The 18,127-nt window shown below is 29.4% G+C and overlaps 1 protein-coding gene across 1 annotated transcript; it reads right to left on the bottom strand.

Moving 5' to 3' along the window:
• Positions 1-365: 365 nt before the first annotated feature.
• LOC143045793 (uncharacterized) lies at positions 366-16,882 on the bottom strand. Its single transcript, XM_076218556.1, has 6 exons — positions 15,986-16,882; positions 14,841-15,350; positions 14,351-14,498; positions 7,219-7,432; positions 6,215-6,276; positions 366-5,137 (listed from the first exon to the last, which is right to left on the bottom strand). The coding sequence occupies exons 2-5, from the start codon at positions 15,322-15,324 to the stop codon at positions 6,217-6,219; spliced, it is 906 nt and encodes a 301-aa protein (XP_076074671.1). The 5' UTR covers positions 15,325-15,350; positions 15,986-16,882; the 3' UTR covers positions 366-5,137; positions 6,215-6,216.
• Positions 16,883-18,127: the final 1,245 nt, after the last annotated feature.

Here is an 18,127-nt window from a genome sequence, read left to right on the forward strand (position 1 = left end):
TTTATTTTCATGCTTTCTTTATATAAATTAAGATTACTGCTTTTGTCATATGTGTGTAATCCACATACATTTGATGTCACAAAATATTTTTCTTGTATTTGTCTTTCATTTATTTGATCATTTATTTTCCTGCCAATCTACCATTTCCAAACGATTTTAAGAGTCAAGAGAGGGTTGAGCACTCACTGACACTTTGACTCCTATCAAATTTCTTTATTGCTGTGGTATCATATGTGTTGTTATGTTATTGTTTTGCCCTAAATAAGACGGCTTGTATTCTGGTTTGAACTTTCCAAGTCAAGGGCAATGTTAGCTCACTATATGGTTTATTTTGAAAGGCATTTAAAACAGCAACAGTACGACCATTATTATTTAAAAACTTTTTATTTCCTTAAAAATACTTGACATCTGAAGCATTACACTGTCCACCTTGTTCACAATAAAATCATGATTATATAATGTGATTCTGCATGAATAACAATAATCATGATCATGTTTAGATGATGTGATTCTGCTTGTGAAACAATAAATCATGATCATGTTTAAATGATGTGAATCTGCTAGTGAAATAATAAAATCATGATTAAAATTATGTGATTATGGATGAATGACAATACATTCTTGATAAAAACTTATGATACTGTGTGAAAGACAATACAATCTATGTTATATGATTCTAGATGATTAGTTAGAACACTTCTTCCCTTTGTTTGAAAGAATAAGACTGAGGAGCACATGAGAAAGGTATTTTATAGTCAAAATAAGTTTCATCATATGCTTCAGAGTTTGCCAAACCCCAATACAGACTTGTTTGGTAAACAAACTTCTTAACAAAAGAAAATTCAAACTGTAAACTTTGGAAGACTAAGGTTCTATAAATTATCATAAGAAATATTCTGAAGTCTGCAACATCTTGAAGAAAGAAGACAGTTATTTAAGACGGTCTTTGAGATCCTTTAAAATAGCACTAACATAAAAGATAAACAATGTTTTCCCCAGAGTGACCAGTGTACTTTGATATTGATATCTGAAAACACGTCTATTTATCTGTCACTTTTGAATCATTACTATAACTGTATTGGGGTTTGTGAATAAAATTTCACTATCTATACAAATATATTCAATGTTTGATCTTGATGCATCAGTATTGTGTGGCCTGAACACATATTAAAATCATTTCAATTATTCTAAGGTTACAATCTACTTTCCTTAAAAAGATTGTGGCAGTCAAAAGGTGACGTTAACTCTGAAGGTTGTGATTTATGCCTAATGAAACTAGCAATTCTGAATAAAAGGCTGTGAGTGGCTAAAAGTTGAAGATTACAAATCGTAAAAAGGGAATCACTTACTAAACCAAACATAAATCCAAATCATATTTCATCTATATGTGTTTTTATAAATTATAGAATAAAATAAATAGTTATTGAACAGCTAATAAGGATTAAAGAGTAAAGATTTTTTTTCACTTAAAATGTAAACATTGTATTGTTTTAAGCAATGGAAGGAATTTTTTTTAATAAGAGCTCTCTTACTTTTTCCAAAATTGTTGTTGAACCTATTTATTGAACAGATAAATCTGTACACCATGCACAAATTCTGTTATTTTCAGTAAAGTAGTTTCCTTGACAAATATACTTGAATATCTGTGTTTATATCAGTCATAAATTGCTTGACATGGGTATAGATATGTTTTGAAGAATGTTTACCTCACTGAAATATGTTGTTTGCAGTCTACCTTTAAGAGATGAGGCCTGGAAAGATGTCTATCAAGCCAGTGACAATAGGGTTTGATTGCAACTAATGCAATCTTTGACCCACAATGTAGATAAGGTACATATTGCTGATGTTTTACATATTGTGTTCACATTTGGATTTTATTGAAATAAACATTTCTGAACAAGGAAGTATAATTCAAATGTTATGTTTTATGTAATGGTGGAACTGAATTCTTTAAAGTTTTTAGTTTGATTTTGATTTAGCTTTTTCTTAATTAATTGGTTACAACATCTATCCATGCATAAACATTTTGTAAGCACGAAACCAGGACGAAAGCACATCAAGACAACAAACATTGAACATACAAGTATAACTAAAAACATAAACAGTAAAAGAATATTGTTAAAAAAATACAAAATCACAGTAGTGAAATTCCCCATAACTTAAAAATAATCCATTATGACATTTAATAATTTCTTTATCAAATTTACTACATGCCTTTTTTCTTCATTTGTATCTGTACATAAGAGATGAATGCACAATTTGTCATTTGTAAGTTATAAAAAAGCAAGTGATTTGGAATGGGGTACAAAACTGTGAATAAACGTTAAATGATATTTTAATTTTAGTTGTTTATTACATCATAAACAAATCAACAAATTAATTGGATACTAAAATTAAACATCATTTAATGTTAAATGATTCTTGTGCAACCCATTCTATAGTAGAGCAAAAACAGTTTCAATGCATCATGCCAAAATATGCAGTCACTCACATTCTTAATTCTCAGAACTTGCAAAATTTGCATTCATTTTATTAATGTATACAAATGAAATACCGGGATATTTAGGCAAATAAACTAATAATGGTATGCATTTTTCAAAATAAATAAATGAGCAAATAAACAAACAACAATAATACTAAGTTATGAATAGCTCAAAATCTAAACACAACCAAAACAAATACCCTTATGTTTTCCTAAGTTGGAAAAAGTCTAAATTTGTTTAAAGTGGTTTGAAAATGTAAAAGAATAAAATGGTAAAAAATTATGCTAAAATGTATTTAAAATGTACTGCTTATGATAAATGACATTTGTAGATGCCGTCTAAAAACAGAATAAAAAGTAAACAAATAAAATGTTTATATATTGTGCAGCTGTATATTTTCAATACATTTGTATATCAAAATGTTTTATGAAAATCATTCCTCAATTATAAAAACTTCTGCACCGCAGAATGAATATTAGAAATTTATTGTGTGTATTATATAATGGTCCCAATCTTTTATGAACATATTGATTAATGCCGTTTAATATTAGGTGATGATGAAATTTTTTAAAAATATTTACACATTCTGTTAAAAGACAACCAAAATTAAAAAGAAGCTACTATGTTTAAAATCAAAACATCTTAAATTTTGCTTTAATTTCTTGTTATAAAAGGTATTTTTATAATTTTCATTTTGTCCTAGTTTTGTAAAATTCTGGTACTGTTTAGATACAGTCATTGGTGTTGATAAAAACATTGACCCCATAATGAACCTAAAGGTTGACAATGACAATATATGTCCAGCCATAGCAATATTTGTCACAAACAAGATAAAAATATGTTTCAAATATTTGCCTACCTCTACAAAAAATAAAAATTTTGAATTTTTTCATGGGATTGAAAGCATTCAAAAAAATAATCCAGATATCAAGAACAACTCAAACTTTTCCTTAATAGTCTTGTAATATATAAATTTTATAGAAAGGTTGAGATTTGTTTAAGAACCACCACTAGAATAGATACATACAATGTAATAAATATGCTCTTTCTGCTTTATGTTGGAAATATTTGGTTTGATAAAATTATGTATATGTAATACAAAAAAAGTCAATTTAAAGCAACAAAAAACAAGCACCTAGACAAACAAAAGAGGTAGAATGATCAACAATCAACAAAATTAAATTGCAGTAGTTATACAAAATGTGCACCAAAAATCTAACACCTAATTTATTCTTACATTATTTGTCAAGTTTACATTGATCTAGTAATAGCCATGATCTTGCAGATATACTTCAATTAATGCATTAGCTTATTTTTAAATTACATTTGGCAAAGGGAAGCAATTCTAAGTAAAACAGACTGTGTTCCCTGTCAATGGAAACTTAATGGTAGGAGCAAGTTTTGATACATGTAAGCTGTTCAGAATTTTCATTCTATAACCACCCTTTTGCCATAAATGTGTGATACTAATATTCTTGAATCACTTGCTTTGTTTAGACAGGGACAACAGATTATCCATTCTATTTACTTAAATGAAATTCAAACAGATCATATAAATATAAGATAAAGCATTTAATGTGAAATTTAAAAGATATTCAGAAGTAATAATAACCTATAATTAAAGTAAAGAAAAAAAGCTTTTTATTTTTATTTTTATGACTAACATGACCAACATATCCCACCAATTTGAACAGTCTGTCCCACCTAACACTGATTTAATTTAAAGTGACCATACTGTACCCTATTGCAATAACATTTAGAAATATGCAAACAATTGAATTTGAGAAGAAAAACTTACAAATTTTTAAATAGCTGCTTGCATTTGATGACACAAATACTTTGTGATGATGAAATTATTTCCATAAAACTACAAAATTTACATCTTTTTCCCCCTATGGTACACTATAAGAATGACAAGTTGTGCTTAAAATGATCATAGATAGGTATGTGATATAAGAAGGAAACCAGTAAATATATATGATTTGTTAAAAAAAATATACCAGGCTAAAACCAGAGATTCAGTACAACTTTTGTTGTATAAACTAACATTTTATGAATACTACTCTCCCCTTACCACATGATCAATTGACGAATTGTACTCAAGGTTTTCCTAAAATGTGCGCTGAATGTAAACAATGCTGTCTGTGTACTATTTCAGAAAAAGGAATTGATATTATAAATGATTATTCCAGAGTATATTGTATCACAATTATTAAAACTGATACAAATTTAAGTACAAAAATAATCGTTTCAAATGGATAACATGTGAACATAAGTAGTTGTGAAGAAGTACAAATCGATCAAATGTTTTCATTTCTAAAAGCTCTGAATGTTGTTTTTTTTTTATGATAAAAAATATATTTTCCCCTGGAATCAATCATATCTTTTTCCCCATAAGAGATCATTGTAAATCACAAGAAACTTCCATGAGTATAAAATTACTCAATATAAATAAAAAGAACTTGAATAAAATACAAACGGTATCACACTCTTGTTCTAACTACAAATAAATTACACAAAATAGATTATACAATGCTGTATATACAATGAGACATATGTAATCTGGAGGGAGTCTGAATATTATGGTCTATGTACAGTGATCTTTATGAAGCAATTCTCTCCTGGAATGATTTCATTTTACTCTGGAACATTTTCTGAAAAGATAAAAGTTTTGCATTAATAAATGCCACAAAATAATTTCTGCAGAAGAAAGGTCTTTGAAAAGTATTTCATTTTACATAACTTACAGTAAATGAAATTTACACTTCAAAGGCTATACTCTTTTCATCGTCAATTATGTTAATATTTTTGATTTAGTCATGCTTAACAACTATCATCATTTCTCTCTTACTTGACACATTTTTAATCATTTTGAGAATCACACTTTGTGGTTAACATGTTTTATCACTCATTACAATATGATATGTCATTTTCCCACTTTTTATCATATTTTTTTAATTTACAAGTGAAGTCTGCCTTTTAAATTGTTTAAAGTTTTACAATTCAACTATGAAGAATAATGGAACGTTATATCTTATGTGATACAGTAGTGAGAACCAATTCTTATTGATGAAAATGTAAAAATTTGTTAACAATTGATTTGATACATACATTTCTCATTAAATGAAGGGAACTTATGATGTGACATTTCAGCAACCAGTATGTCAAACGAGAAGCTTTTTTTTTTTTTGAACATGTTTTCCACATGATCATTAGCAGAAAGGTTTAAAGGTTTCAGTGAAGAAAATGTTGGGAAGATAAACTTTTTAGAATGAACAGGTGTGTCTGGAGGATTTGTTTAGATGAAATATACATGTATTGAGAAATTTACTGTCCCTCTGGTATCTTTCGTCCCTCTTAAAGGCTCTTTTACATGACATTTAAGTTTGATCATTAAACAAACCAATTAAAATAAATAATGTCTTTGAATTAAATAACAGTGTATATAATCATATATATATAAAAACAAGTCCCAAGTACACGGATGCTCCACTTGCACTATCATTTTCTATGTTCAGTGTTTCAAGTTGATTGGACTTCAACTTCATCAAAAACTACCTTGACCAAAAACTTTAACCTGAAGCCGGACGAACGGACAGACGGATGAACAGACGAACGAACGTACAGATTCACAGACCAGAAAACATAATGCCCCTCTACTATCATAGGTGGGGCATAAAAATCAAAAACCTATGTATGAAGTAAGACATTGTCAATTTATGTTATCTTACCGTCAGGATTTACTAAAGTTCAATGATGTTCTTACTCTTGGTGAATTCAGTGACTCATTAAACTGAAATTAAAGGAAAGTTATTATTATACCTAAATCGGAACTACAGTATGGTGAAATTGACCTATAATTGTTCGTATCCTTTTCCTCTGGTTGCTTTAAATGGATAGAAGTCTCATTTGCATTCCTACCACTTCTTTTTTTATATTGATGATGTGTATTAACTACAATATGCCCGCAATTTAAAAAGAAATATGAGTAAACTTTTTATTGGAGCACATGTAACTTTTGAGACCAGCACAGATTGTAAGTTATAATGACAAAAAGATTTACATTAACATATAATTACTTCCATAGAAACATGAAGTTCATGAACATAAAGGTTTAAAATAATTACATTTTTTTAAGACATACATGTACAACTTACAATCATTCCATACATCAAATATAGTTGACTTTTTGCTTATTGCTTCTTAGAAATGAACTAAACCAGGAAAACTTAACATTGACCAATTGGAAATGAACTTTGAAAATGATGTCAAGGTCAGATGAACCATGCTAGCTATGCATTAAATATAGTTAACATATTCCTTGTAGTATCTAAGAAACAAACTAAACCATGAAAACCTAACATTGACCAATGAACATGGAAATGAGGTCAAGGTCAGCTGATACCTGCCAGACATATACACCTCACAATCATTTTAAACACAAAATACTGTAGACCTATTGCTTATAGTATCACAAATATGGATCCGGAAAAGACCACAAAAACTTAACCTTGTTTACTGATCCTTGAAATGAGGTCTAGATCATATGAAAATTGGCTGACCTTGCAAGGTAAATTTAGTTATCCTATTACTCATAATAAGACAGAAATTAAGATTACAAGAAAATCTTAACTTTGTTTTCAACTAAACTATGAAAATAAGGTCAAGGACAAATGAGTAATGCTGTCATCTGATCTCTAACCCTGTGCCAACCTTTAGTTTTTTTATATCTTACCTCTGACTGATCGTCTCCACTGATGGACTGTAACTGAATAAGGTCTGTCAGCTGACTAAGTTTATACTTTAATGTTGCCAGCTCTTCTAATACTTGTGAGTACAGTTCAGCATCAATAACAACCACTTCCTTTCCATCCATTTGCATTGTTTTAACATCCTGTAGACTCTGGAAAGCTGAAGGTAGGTCTAAACTTGCCTCAGAATCAAAATGTCTGCAAAAGTTAAACATACTTTCAATATATCTAATTACTGTAGTACTTACTACTGTTAAACAGTCAATTTCTTTTCACAAATTCTTTACGAAATTTAGATTGAATTTCAGGGACTCTTCACATAAAAAGTCTTATGATTAAAGTTGATCTTTAATTATACTGAAATGTTCCTAACCAACAAATGATTCAAGTTTTTTTTCTTTAGCAAAGAGCCACTGCCCTTTACGATATTGGTATGGAGACTACCCTCCAATGTAAACCTATGCCAAGCTTATCATAATAATTAGAGTATGACTTCACAGTTAAATTGAAATGAACTCAAAAACTTGCTACCTATCTCAATTTTCAGTAAATGAACTCAGCATAGATACGGGATTAAAATTTTGTATTTGCACCAGACGCATGTTTCGTCTACAAAATACTAATCAGTGACACTAAATAAGCTATCTCCTCAAAGCTAGATCAAATACTTTGCACAGTTTAGGTAACCATTTAGCACTTAGGAGCAAATGCAATAACCTATGACTTATTTACTAAAGGGTGTCATCATTAAACTAAGTTACCAATTCCAAAATTAAATATAAATACCAGTAGCATGTATGAATTCAGAAAAGGATCAATCTTGGTTATGTTTCATCAATACTTCTAATCTTATTTAATGGTGGAATTTTTAGTTGCCTTTAAATATAATTATGAAATCGGACTCCCAGTTATTATTACAGCAAAGCTTAGGTTTATGCGGTAGGTTAAGGTAATAAGACCTATGGAAAAGGTAATTAGAGCCTAAAGAAAGCCAATGCATGTTTTTGAAAACAAATGTTAGGGCCTTCCATTACTTGTCTTCTGTATTAACTGCAAAAAAAGTTCCAGCAGTATTATTTTGTTGGAGACCAAACATATTGTTAATTTAGCAAGAAATAATAAACTTATTATTTTTAATTCACAATTAATTTACTTGCTCTTTACAGAATTTAACCTACACAAATATGTTTTTAACTAAAATAATATTAAATCAAGGTTATTTTGTATAACAAAATTGATGTTTGACTTATTTTTAAAGTCTCTGTCAGTATATCCCCTATCATCTTATTTTAATCATATTGATTAAAAGGCAAAAACTAAATGTACACTTCCCTAAATTAACAGGAAAGAATTTCATGAAAAAGTGCATGAATAATTTTTTAAAATATTGAGGTTTTTATACATTCATTTTCCTTATAACATATCAATAGCAAATATAGCAAATTGTTCCTTCTATCACGATACAATACATACTAAACTAAATAACATTTCACTCAACAAACAAGAACTCAATGTTCTAACCAACTTCAATCCTTCAAAATTTTAAAACGCATTGTTGGATTCACAGAAAAAGATATTATCAATGATAAAAAAAGATCTGCAGTATGGGGAATCTCTCATGCTTTGATATAGACATGCTTTCCTATTTGTTGCATATTATCTATATAAATGATCCAAACAGATGTATAAAATATAGGTTATTTGGTTTTCTCTCTAAGAACTCTTGGTAAAATTATCAAGGAACTAAAAGATGCATAAATAAAGGTAATTTATGTATATCATCTCAGAAGTCTTATCCAAATCATCTAGGGTATTCAACAAAATAATTAGCACAGATGTATTACTAGTAGGTGCAAACATTAATGCATGATGGAATTGGTGTAAGGAACTTTTATCTGTGCCACATGTTTTGCCTGTCCCTAGTCAGAAAACTCTACTAGATATCTATATCTTAGTGCTTTTTGTCATTTGATGAGTTTGGTATTGATTGCTGGATTCTGGTAGTCTTATTCACATTTGGTGTAGATATTGGAGTGATTTCATGAGTGACATATCATATGGACACGTGTTTTTGTTTGTGACCATACAATGACCCAAACAATAACTTTGGTTTTAGTTTTTTTTAAATGTAATTGGGTTGCTGTAGGATTGATCTATATCAAACTGTTGATCTTATTCATAATTATACAATATGTTAACCCAGACTAGTACACAAAAATACAGGTATAACTGTTGGATGTAAGTGCAGTCTGTTGTACTGTCTAATATTTTTGGTAAATCCTCCTATCATTTTATGTACAATGTATTAATTCCTACATATCCTATTGGCATATTCTAATGGGAAATATAACTCATACACCTAACAACATTTAAAACAAGCAGGTTTCCTACAATTTAAATAATTGATATAACAGGACACATGTTAATTTGTTTAATGGAACCAGCATTTGCTACATGAAACATTCATTATATGAAACAAGTCTTAACTACATTCTCATAATAACAAGGAACAAGGCACCTAACCAGCATGTCTTTACTTACATAGTTAATCTCCTGAAACTGAAAGCAAGGTCATATAGTAATCAAACTAAAATCAAGGTCAAAGTTTAACCCAAGTACTGATAATGTTTGTGGTAGGAGAATAATTACAGCATCCTTTTAATACATCTGTCATGATAGTAAATGAAATGATGCCTAAATTGCTGCACTTCAATTTGATCAAATCAGATATGACTCATAAAATAGGTTACACAATGATAAAACATCTTTGAATGCAAGATAGGAACAAATTGCAGTTTTCATTCAAGTTTTCAACTTCCAATTTTGAATATGTAGTCAAAAAAGTGCTATAGCAAAAAGAATTTAACCAAAAATCTTAGAAATTTAATTATTAAAAGAAACACTATTAAATAATGAAGATGTAGCAAATAATTACAAATACATTAATCTATGTTTATGACTTTCTTGGACCCATAATTTGACAATAAATGATTCTTGTTTTACATGGCTTTAATTATTATAGTCATGAAACAAACATTTCGCATCCATTATATTTAATCAACTATAAATCCTATCAACTAATTATCTAATGCTGCACTCAAACTGTAGCTAGATGTAATAGTATTCATGGTATTAGAACATTGTTTGACTTTCTGTATGGCAGAGGGAATATAAAAGGAAGCTGATGAGTTTTATACTTTATTCTAAATGTGCATATTGTCCTGATGAAAGATGTCCTAATAGGTTGATATAATGTTTAACATTATAGGTCATTCGATCCTTGATGTAAGACACAGCAAACAGTGTTTAAACATGAAATCAACATACTATTACAGCATTAACAGTACTGATCAGGTTATTTTAATAATTAATCTATACATCGTGCAGATTTATTAAAAAAAATTTCCACAACAGGATAGTGTTCTAATAGAACTTTACATTGACCAAAATTTATAGTGAAATACCATACCATTTCTTCTAAAATATTGATGAGGAAGCAGAATTGATTGATACTTTAGAGACAGAGAATTTAAATATATTTTGAATTTAGCAAACAAAAAGTTTTGTACCATTTAATCAATTTTTAAAGATGGAATATTATATACTGTTGATTAATTTATTTTCGTGGGTACCAATTTTTGTGGATTGATGTAAACTTGTATTTTTATGGACAATCAATTTCATGGTTATGCCGAAGTCTGCATATAACCTTATGAACAATTTGTAATTTAATAACTGAACATTTTAATTCATGGTTCATTTGAACTCATGAAAAACATGAAAATTGGTATCCAACGAATAATTACGAATCCACAGTATACTTTTGAATCAGTTACCGATGTTTTACAATTTTTAAAATATGTCAATTGATATAATCTATGTCTGCTGGTTATTTATTAATCTTTACATCTCAGTACTTAAATGCAATAGATCTAATATACAGTTAACGTTTGACCCCAAATTACATCAACAAACAATTTTAATTGGAAAACATGTAAATAAAGAAAGGAAACAGAAATACACCATTCTTTAAAATTGACAGCTAAACAAGAATTAAGTTACCCTTTCATATCAAGATATAATGTTTGAAGTTGTTCATTGCATAGAAACATCACAGTTAAACCCGGGTCAGCCTTGACTTTTGGTCGAGTTCAGGTACTTAAATTCTTACTTTGTATGTAGTGCTATGAAGGCAGGTGTGTAATTTTCATTTTTTGCCACATGTATTGTTGTTTTCTTTGACCTATGAACTTTGATTATCCCTGTGGTGTCTTCTGTCTCTAGATAATATGGAAGGGAGGCACATAAAAATCTTAAAATGTAATTCTAGAATAAAAATTTTGTTAAACAGTCTTATTCTGTGTAGAAAGGATAGAAATAGTAAAAGATATGATTTATACACCATCAAAGATCCTAAGAAATTGATTATACAGACTAGATTGAAGAACATTTGTTATAATATACTATGGCCTAGCCTACGTAACACAAACATCATACTAAGGAATAAAATCATGTTAAAAGGCTTTGATAACTCTTTGCACTTACTCTTCCAGAAAGTGCCAAAAACAACTTTTGCATACTGTGTAAGCAACTTTAACCACAAGTAACTAATTCTATCAATGCATTTAAAACAAATCAAGCTACATTTGTACAACATGAAAAGCTACAAAACATTCCTGTCATAATGGTTTTCCAAATATATGCCCTCAAACATGCAATAGCCTGAATAGGTAATCAACGTAAGCATAATTGTGTCAAGTATTCATAACCTTGCAGATTAAATCATAACATATGCAGAATCCATGTTAAAACATTTAGAATGTATCTTGCTGAGAATTTGAATGTTAAATAATTATGTTTTATAATGAAAACCATAGGGTTGTTTCCTTTGAAATGGAATAAATAGATTAATTTCTGTATTAGCACTGTTGGTTATGTACAGCTATCATATTTAAGCTTCGTAATGAAGTCAGAATGGTTGTAAACAATAATTAGACCATAAAACTCAGTCAAAAGAACACTGCATTTTTCTAAATGGGGTGGTTTATTTTTAAGGTGCTGTGTTTCCATGTTGGCGTAATATTTTTCCAAAATATAATAATTATCTTTCCAAACAGACTAAAAACCAATTTATTTCAATGATTCAAATTTACTTTTGGTTGACAAATGTATATATCTGAAAACTGTTCACCCTTTACACTACACACAAGTATATAAGATAATTTTGCATTCACTGATAAAACTTTATTCTAAAGCCTGATAGCTATCAGATACAAAAGTTCTTTAAGCAATAGGTAATGAACCTACTAAAAAAGTTCACTTATGCCAGTAATGGTGTCATTCATCATAGAAAAAAAGTTTGTCAGGTAAAATACAAACTTTTCAGCTATAAAAAAATACTGCATCAAATTTCCATTGTATACATTGAGGAGATTATTCAACATTCCAGCTATAATGTAATTTCTAAACATTTATACATCATACATGAGTAAGTAATTATTTTAATTTTCATATTTAACATTTTATCCCGACTTTATATAACATTCCCAGAATAATATCTGAAATCAATACACAAATAATGCAACACACAAACTGACAATAACACTCATGCTGTTACCACACCACAAAATGTTGATAAGGTTATAATGAAGGAATTCCGAAAACTATAGCACAAAATGCCTTCACAAGAAAAATCTAGATAATTATTTTTTTGGTATCTAAAAGGGTCATTGTGACCAACATTATGTTGAATTAATGGAAAATTACAAAAAATTAGCATGCTAACCTTACATACTTCAATCAAGAGTTTAGGAAAATCGGGTCATGTTGACCTAAATTGGGTTGGTACTATCATATAGGAAATCTATATGTTACTGAACCTTTCCTTTAAATAGATAATGCATATGCTATATCAGATATGGTGTTTATTCAACAAGGCACCCAAAATAGATGTATATGCTCTAATTAATATATGTATTATTGTGTTATCTTGACATTAATAAGAGCTTTGTAAAACTGTCCGATGGATCCATGAACACCTAAAATCGACAGCCAACAATTGTTAAGTAAGATCCAGAATTATGTGCACTATTTCCCAGTGTCTTGTGGTAGATCTTACATAACCATGACAACCCAAAAAGATCAGTATTAAAGACAGAGACATTTTCTCTTGACAGTTTCCAAAGTGGATTTTTGACAAGAAAAACAAGAAGAACACCTTCAGCTTATATTTAATTTATATTATTCAGTTTACCAATATCAGCTTAACATGGTCAGGGAATATATATTAAGTTAACTTACTAGACTTATTAAATCAATAGCGGTAACAAAATAGAAAATTAATAATAAAACCTTAGGCCTATAATAACGAAGACCATGTCCCAAGGACACTGTATAGGAATTAATAGTCTGTCTACAGAAGATTAATTACAAGATACAATTAGTTTGTGATGAAAGACTTCCATGCAATGCATGCAATGTTCAGAATTCCGTGCATTAAGTTAGTGGCATCCTATGCTTCTTTGTAGTAAATGCCTACTACACATACTCTATCATTTATCTATAGTAATATGTTTACAAGGTATTCAGTCCGACAGACATACAAGATTACGTTCCTGTGTAGGACGCATAATATACGTCTCATAGATAGAAAGTTTTCAGTATCTAATGATTTTTATCAAGGATAACTGTTTGCAAGAAAAAAAATAGCATATTCATATTTTTCAAATGAATATTGCTTCAGAATTTTGAAAAGAAAAACATAAAAAGGTCTTTTGATAGTTTTTCAGATGTAAACATTTGAAACATTACATTTTTTGGAGGAAAAGTTGTCTCTAGATTGTTTGCATGTAATGTGAAGTAGAAAGGCTTTTAGCTTGGAAAAACTTTTGTTAATGTGTAAAACATGGTCAAAAACACTGAACCAAAGGTGGGATAATTTTGCTACATGTATTTAAATAGGTTATTGAGGGTAACATGTAGTCTGCCTAGAGTAAACAATAATTTATATCCTTTTCCTATATATATTTGTGCTCTAATTTTCAGAATCTGGCATTATATCCTGACCAGGAAAGAAGCAGGGATTTGAAGCCTTGTTTTACCTGTATCCTGTCTTACCTCATTTCACGAGAAGATCGTTTTGACATATCCAGTAAAACATTTTCACAACTAACAGTACTGGTGCGACTATCCTGTCGTCTAATCACTTTTTTGTCGTCCTTATCCGGAGTTGTTGGCGCTGTGTCACATTTTACCCTCTGTGCGTCTAATGCGGAAAAATCAAATTTAAAAGTAAAAGTTTCAGAATCATAACTTATGTAACTGTTAGTTTTACTGTTATCACGACGTAATTTGGTAGTACTTCCAAGAAAATCAACAGAATCAAAAGTTGCTAATGGTGCACGAATGCTTAGTTCATCAAACATAAATAGATCTGAAGCCTCACTATGACAACGGTCCAAGTTACTACCAAATGAACTAGTCCAATCTAAACTGTCTGAAGACTTCCATGACAGTCGAAATTTCTTATCTGACTTGTGTCCAATTTTCTTTAAACTTGGTTTTAAATTAAAAAAATCAGAATTTCTTTTAGAACTTTTAAACTCACCATAAGTAAATGACCTATTTTGTGCACCACAAGTACAATTTGAGCTTTCTTTGTCCTCCAAAATATGATCAACTTTCTTTTTGTGTAAATGACTTGTATTTAATGGTTGACTTGATGTTGCTTCTACATGTGACTCTACTTCATTGGGAGAGAGGCTCTCTATCCCACTGTCAGAAGTAGCAACACCTAGTCCATGTTTAAGATCATCAATGTCTTTGTCTATAAGTGGAATATTCTTTACTATTTCATTATAATCAATGTCTTTTTCATTTTCTTCTTCGGATATAGTCAACTGACCATCAGTTGACTTGTTGTCGTGGTTAAAGTTATTGTCAACATTTGCCGAAAGTCTGTCATCTTCGTGTGGTTTGACCGGTGAATATTCTATTTTTATTGCCAACCCATTGTTCGGCTTTTTATGTGGTGACTTCTGCTTTGGTGAGAGTGAAGCTTCATGGCCAGTTTTAGAATAGCATGCACCCATCTGTTTTTTAATCTACATTTGATGCTCTGAAAAATATAAGAACATCTGTAAGTCAGAAATAATTCTGTAAAACTGATGTAGTTGTACAGAGAAACTGTAATATATATATATATATTTAAGGTGTAAAGAAAAGATATGATTTCACAATGAACAAGATAACAGAATTTTGTGCGTGAACACATTGAACAGTCATAAGATTTGACCATCAGGAATATTAAATTTATATTTCATAAGGCTCAAATTTTCTAATAGACGGAAAAGGGACAACTTCAAATAAAAAAAAAAAAATTTTTTTTTTTTTACTTCCCAACATTTTCAAAACAAACAACTAATAATTTTAAGGTCTGAACGATAGATATAAATATAGCACTAGCAATCTGATAAAATATTTGACTATCATAATATTCAACTTTTATTCTCCTAGACAATGTTAGTTTTCCACAGATTGTCTGATTTGAATGCATTCAAAATTGTTTAAAACTTCTTCATAGAAATAATGTAAAAATAAAAATCCATTAACATCAATACAGAAAAACACTGAAGTACATGTAGATGCAAATAGCAAACCTTTTTAGAGAATCTTTTCAATATTCCCAACAAAACATTACATCAGAATCACCATGAATGAATGACTGGCAGTTTTGTTGTAGGATTTACTTACTTGTTATCAGGTAAACAATTAGTGGATTGGTGCAGCTGTTTCTAACTGATCCTGAAAAAGATAAATTCTTCAATGTTATCCCAGGGAATGGTCATTCTTCACAGGACTGATCAATATTACTTAGTGAAATATTATAAATGGAAACAATCACCAGTGATTATAGAAACTTTAACAAATGTAACCCTATCTATATCGATATACATGTATCTATCTATAAATAATGAATTAAACACTTGGAAATGAATAACACTGCTATATACCTGAATTAGCAGGTATCAGTGTCCTAGGTGTCAAATTCCAAAACTATAGTACGAAGCAATAAAAGTACATCTAACACACAACATCATCCTATTGTACTGATTTAGTCAACATCAGCAGTTTTCCTCACTTCACATACAACAGCTTGTTCATGCATAATCATTATAATTGATAGAGAAATAACATCACAATTGTCCAGACAAAACATAGAAAGATGAAACTCAGCCAAAATATACTCTATCTTACCCTCAAACTTGACATACAAATAGTATCAACACTAATTTCTTACCCTAACAATTGTTAGTAATTAACCTGATAATACCTGTCCCTGCAGGACATCAGACACAACAACATTTTACACCTGTTACAAACATTAGTTCACCTATAATCACCTGGACATTAAGACCCACTTACCTGAATGGTGTAATTACATTGATTTTCATATTTCCAGAAAAAAAAACTTGTTACCAATAAAATACTGTGTTATCAAAGTGACTCACTTTCTCGTTTGATCAGTTTGTGTCAATGATATTAATCTATATAATCACCTCCGATGTTACTGCGATGTACCATAGCTATGTTCCTCACCAGGCAAAACAGATGTTACTTACTATAACTGATTCATCGGCAAATTATTAAATAATGTGAAAAACATCAATTTGCAGGCTAATAATTAGAAAAACAATATCAATATCAAACATTTTATTGAATGTACAAGATCTGACTGTGCTATATTCAATGTTTAAAAGTTACTTCCTTGAAATATAAGGCTAAGCAAATAAATAAAATAAAAATAAGTAAATACAAAATATCAATTAATAAATAAATTTATTGTTTGATAAAATAACAATTAATAAATTAATTGATTGTTTAATAAAATGCAAACGAAATGAAAGGCCAAACCGTTTTTATTATAATGTTGCTTATAGTAAATAAACTGTAAACTTTACTTATATTTTCACAAATAATTAAAAAAAACAAACTTAAAAGCTTTTTAAATCCTTTCAGCATGGACAGTGTATGAAAATTTACACTTCATTATTATCCTAAATGACTTTGAAAGCATAAATTTTAAGCTTCAGGTAAGTTTAAAAGTCTATTCTTTAGTACAATGTATTGAAATTGATGCTTGAAAGAATACTAAATCCATTATGCAACCCATGCCTAAAGCAAATTCACTGTGGATACTTATTATTCTTGTCAATACTAATATTCCATTATTTATACAATTAAGCACATTTTGACAAGTTCTATAAGCTTACAACAGTTACACATATTAAACATTTTATGATACCACACTAACTTTAATTGAATAAAATATTCAATCAGACTAATATCCTTCCTATGGCAATCTAAAATAACACTCTCTAATAAAAATGAAAAAAAAAAACCAAAATACCCAAATATTAATTATTTGAGTTTTCTAACTTCCTGCAATAAGAACTGGCTACCGTGATATAGTCAAGATTGCTGAAAGTTAAATTGAGAATGTAAATGGGGAATGTGTCAAAGACACAACAAACAAAGGACCAAAGAGCAGAAAACAGGCCAAGGTCACCAATGCCAATGGGTCTTCAACACAAGTTTAATTCAACAGCATTATACACAAAGAAACACCTAAAACTCAAATATTTCAAGCTTGGAAACTTTAGGAAATGAGTGAATAAAGTTTGCACTTAATTAATTACTTTTAATCTATGGATATTTCATCAAAATCAAAATTCTGGATCCTGATAGGTATTGCATTACTTTATGATTTAGAACAATTGTTTTGTGTAAAAACTGTTTAACACCACTTTTGCCACTATTGTGTTATTAAGTGGAGTCACCAATAACTTATACACATAATTCAGCATAGCAATTTTTTTATATCTGTTTTTTTTT

The sequence above is a fragment of the Mytilus galloprovincialis genome, chromosome 9, assembly GCF_965363235.1.
Source record: "Mytilus galloprovincialis chromosome 9, xbMytGall1.hap1.1, whole genome shotgun sequence".
Taxonomy (NCBI): Eukaryota; Metazoa; Mollusca; class Bivalvia; order Mytilida; family Mytilidae; genus Mytilus; species Mytilus galloprovincialis.

Bases quoted from the DNA above. Each gene is read 5' to 3' on its own strand.
- LOC143045793 (XM_076218556.1), bottom strand. From the start codon at position 15,324: ATGGGTGCATGCTATTCTAAAACTGGCCATGAAGCTTCACTCTCACCA. The intron at 14,499-14,840 runs GTGAGTTTAAAA...TTTCCGCATTAG, and splicing joins AAATAGGTCATTTACTTATG to ACGCACAGAGGGTAAAATGT. The intron at 6,277-7,218 runs GTAAGATATAAA...CTTTAATTTCAG, and splicing joins GTGGAGACGATCAGTCAGAG to TTTAATGAGTCACTGAATTC.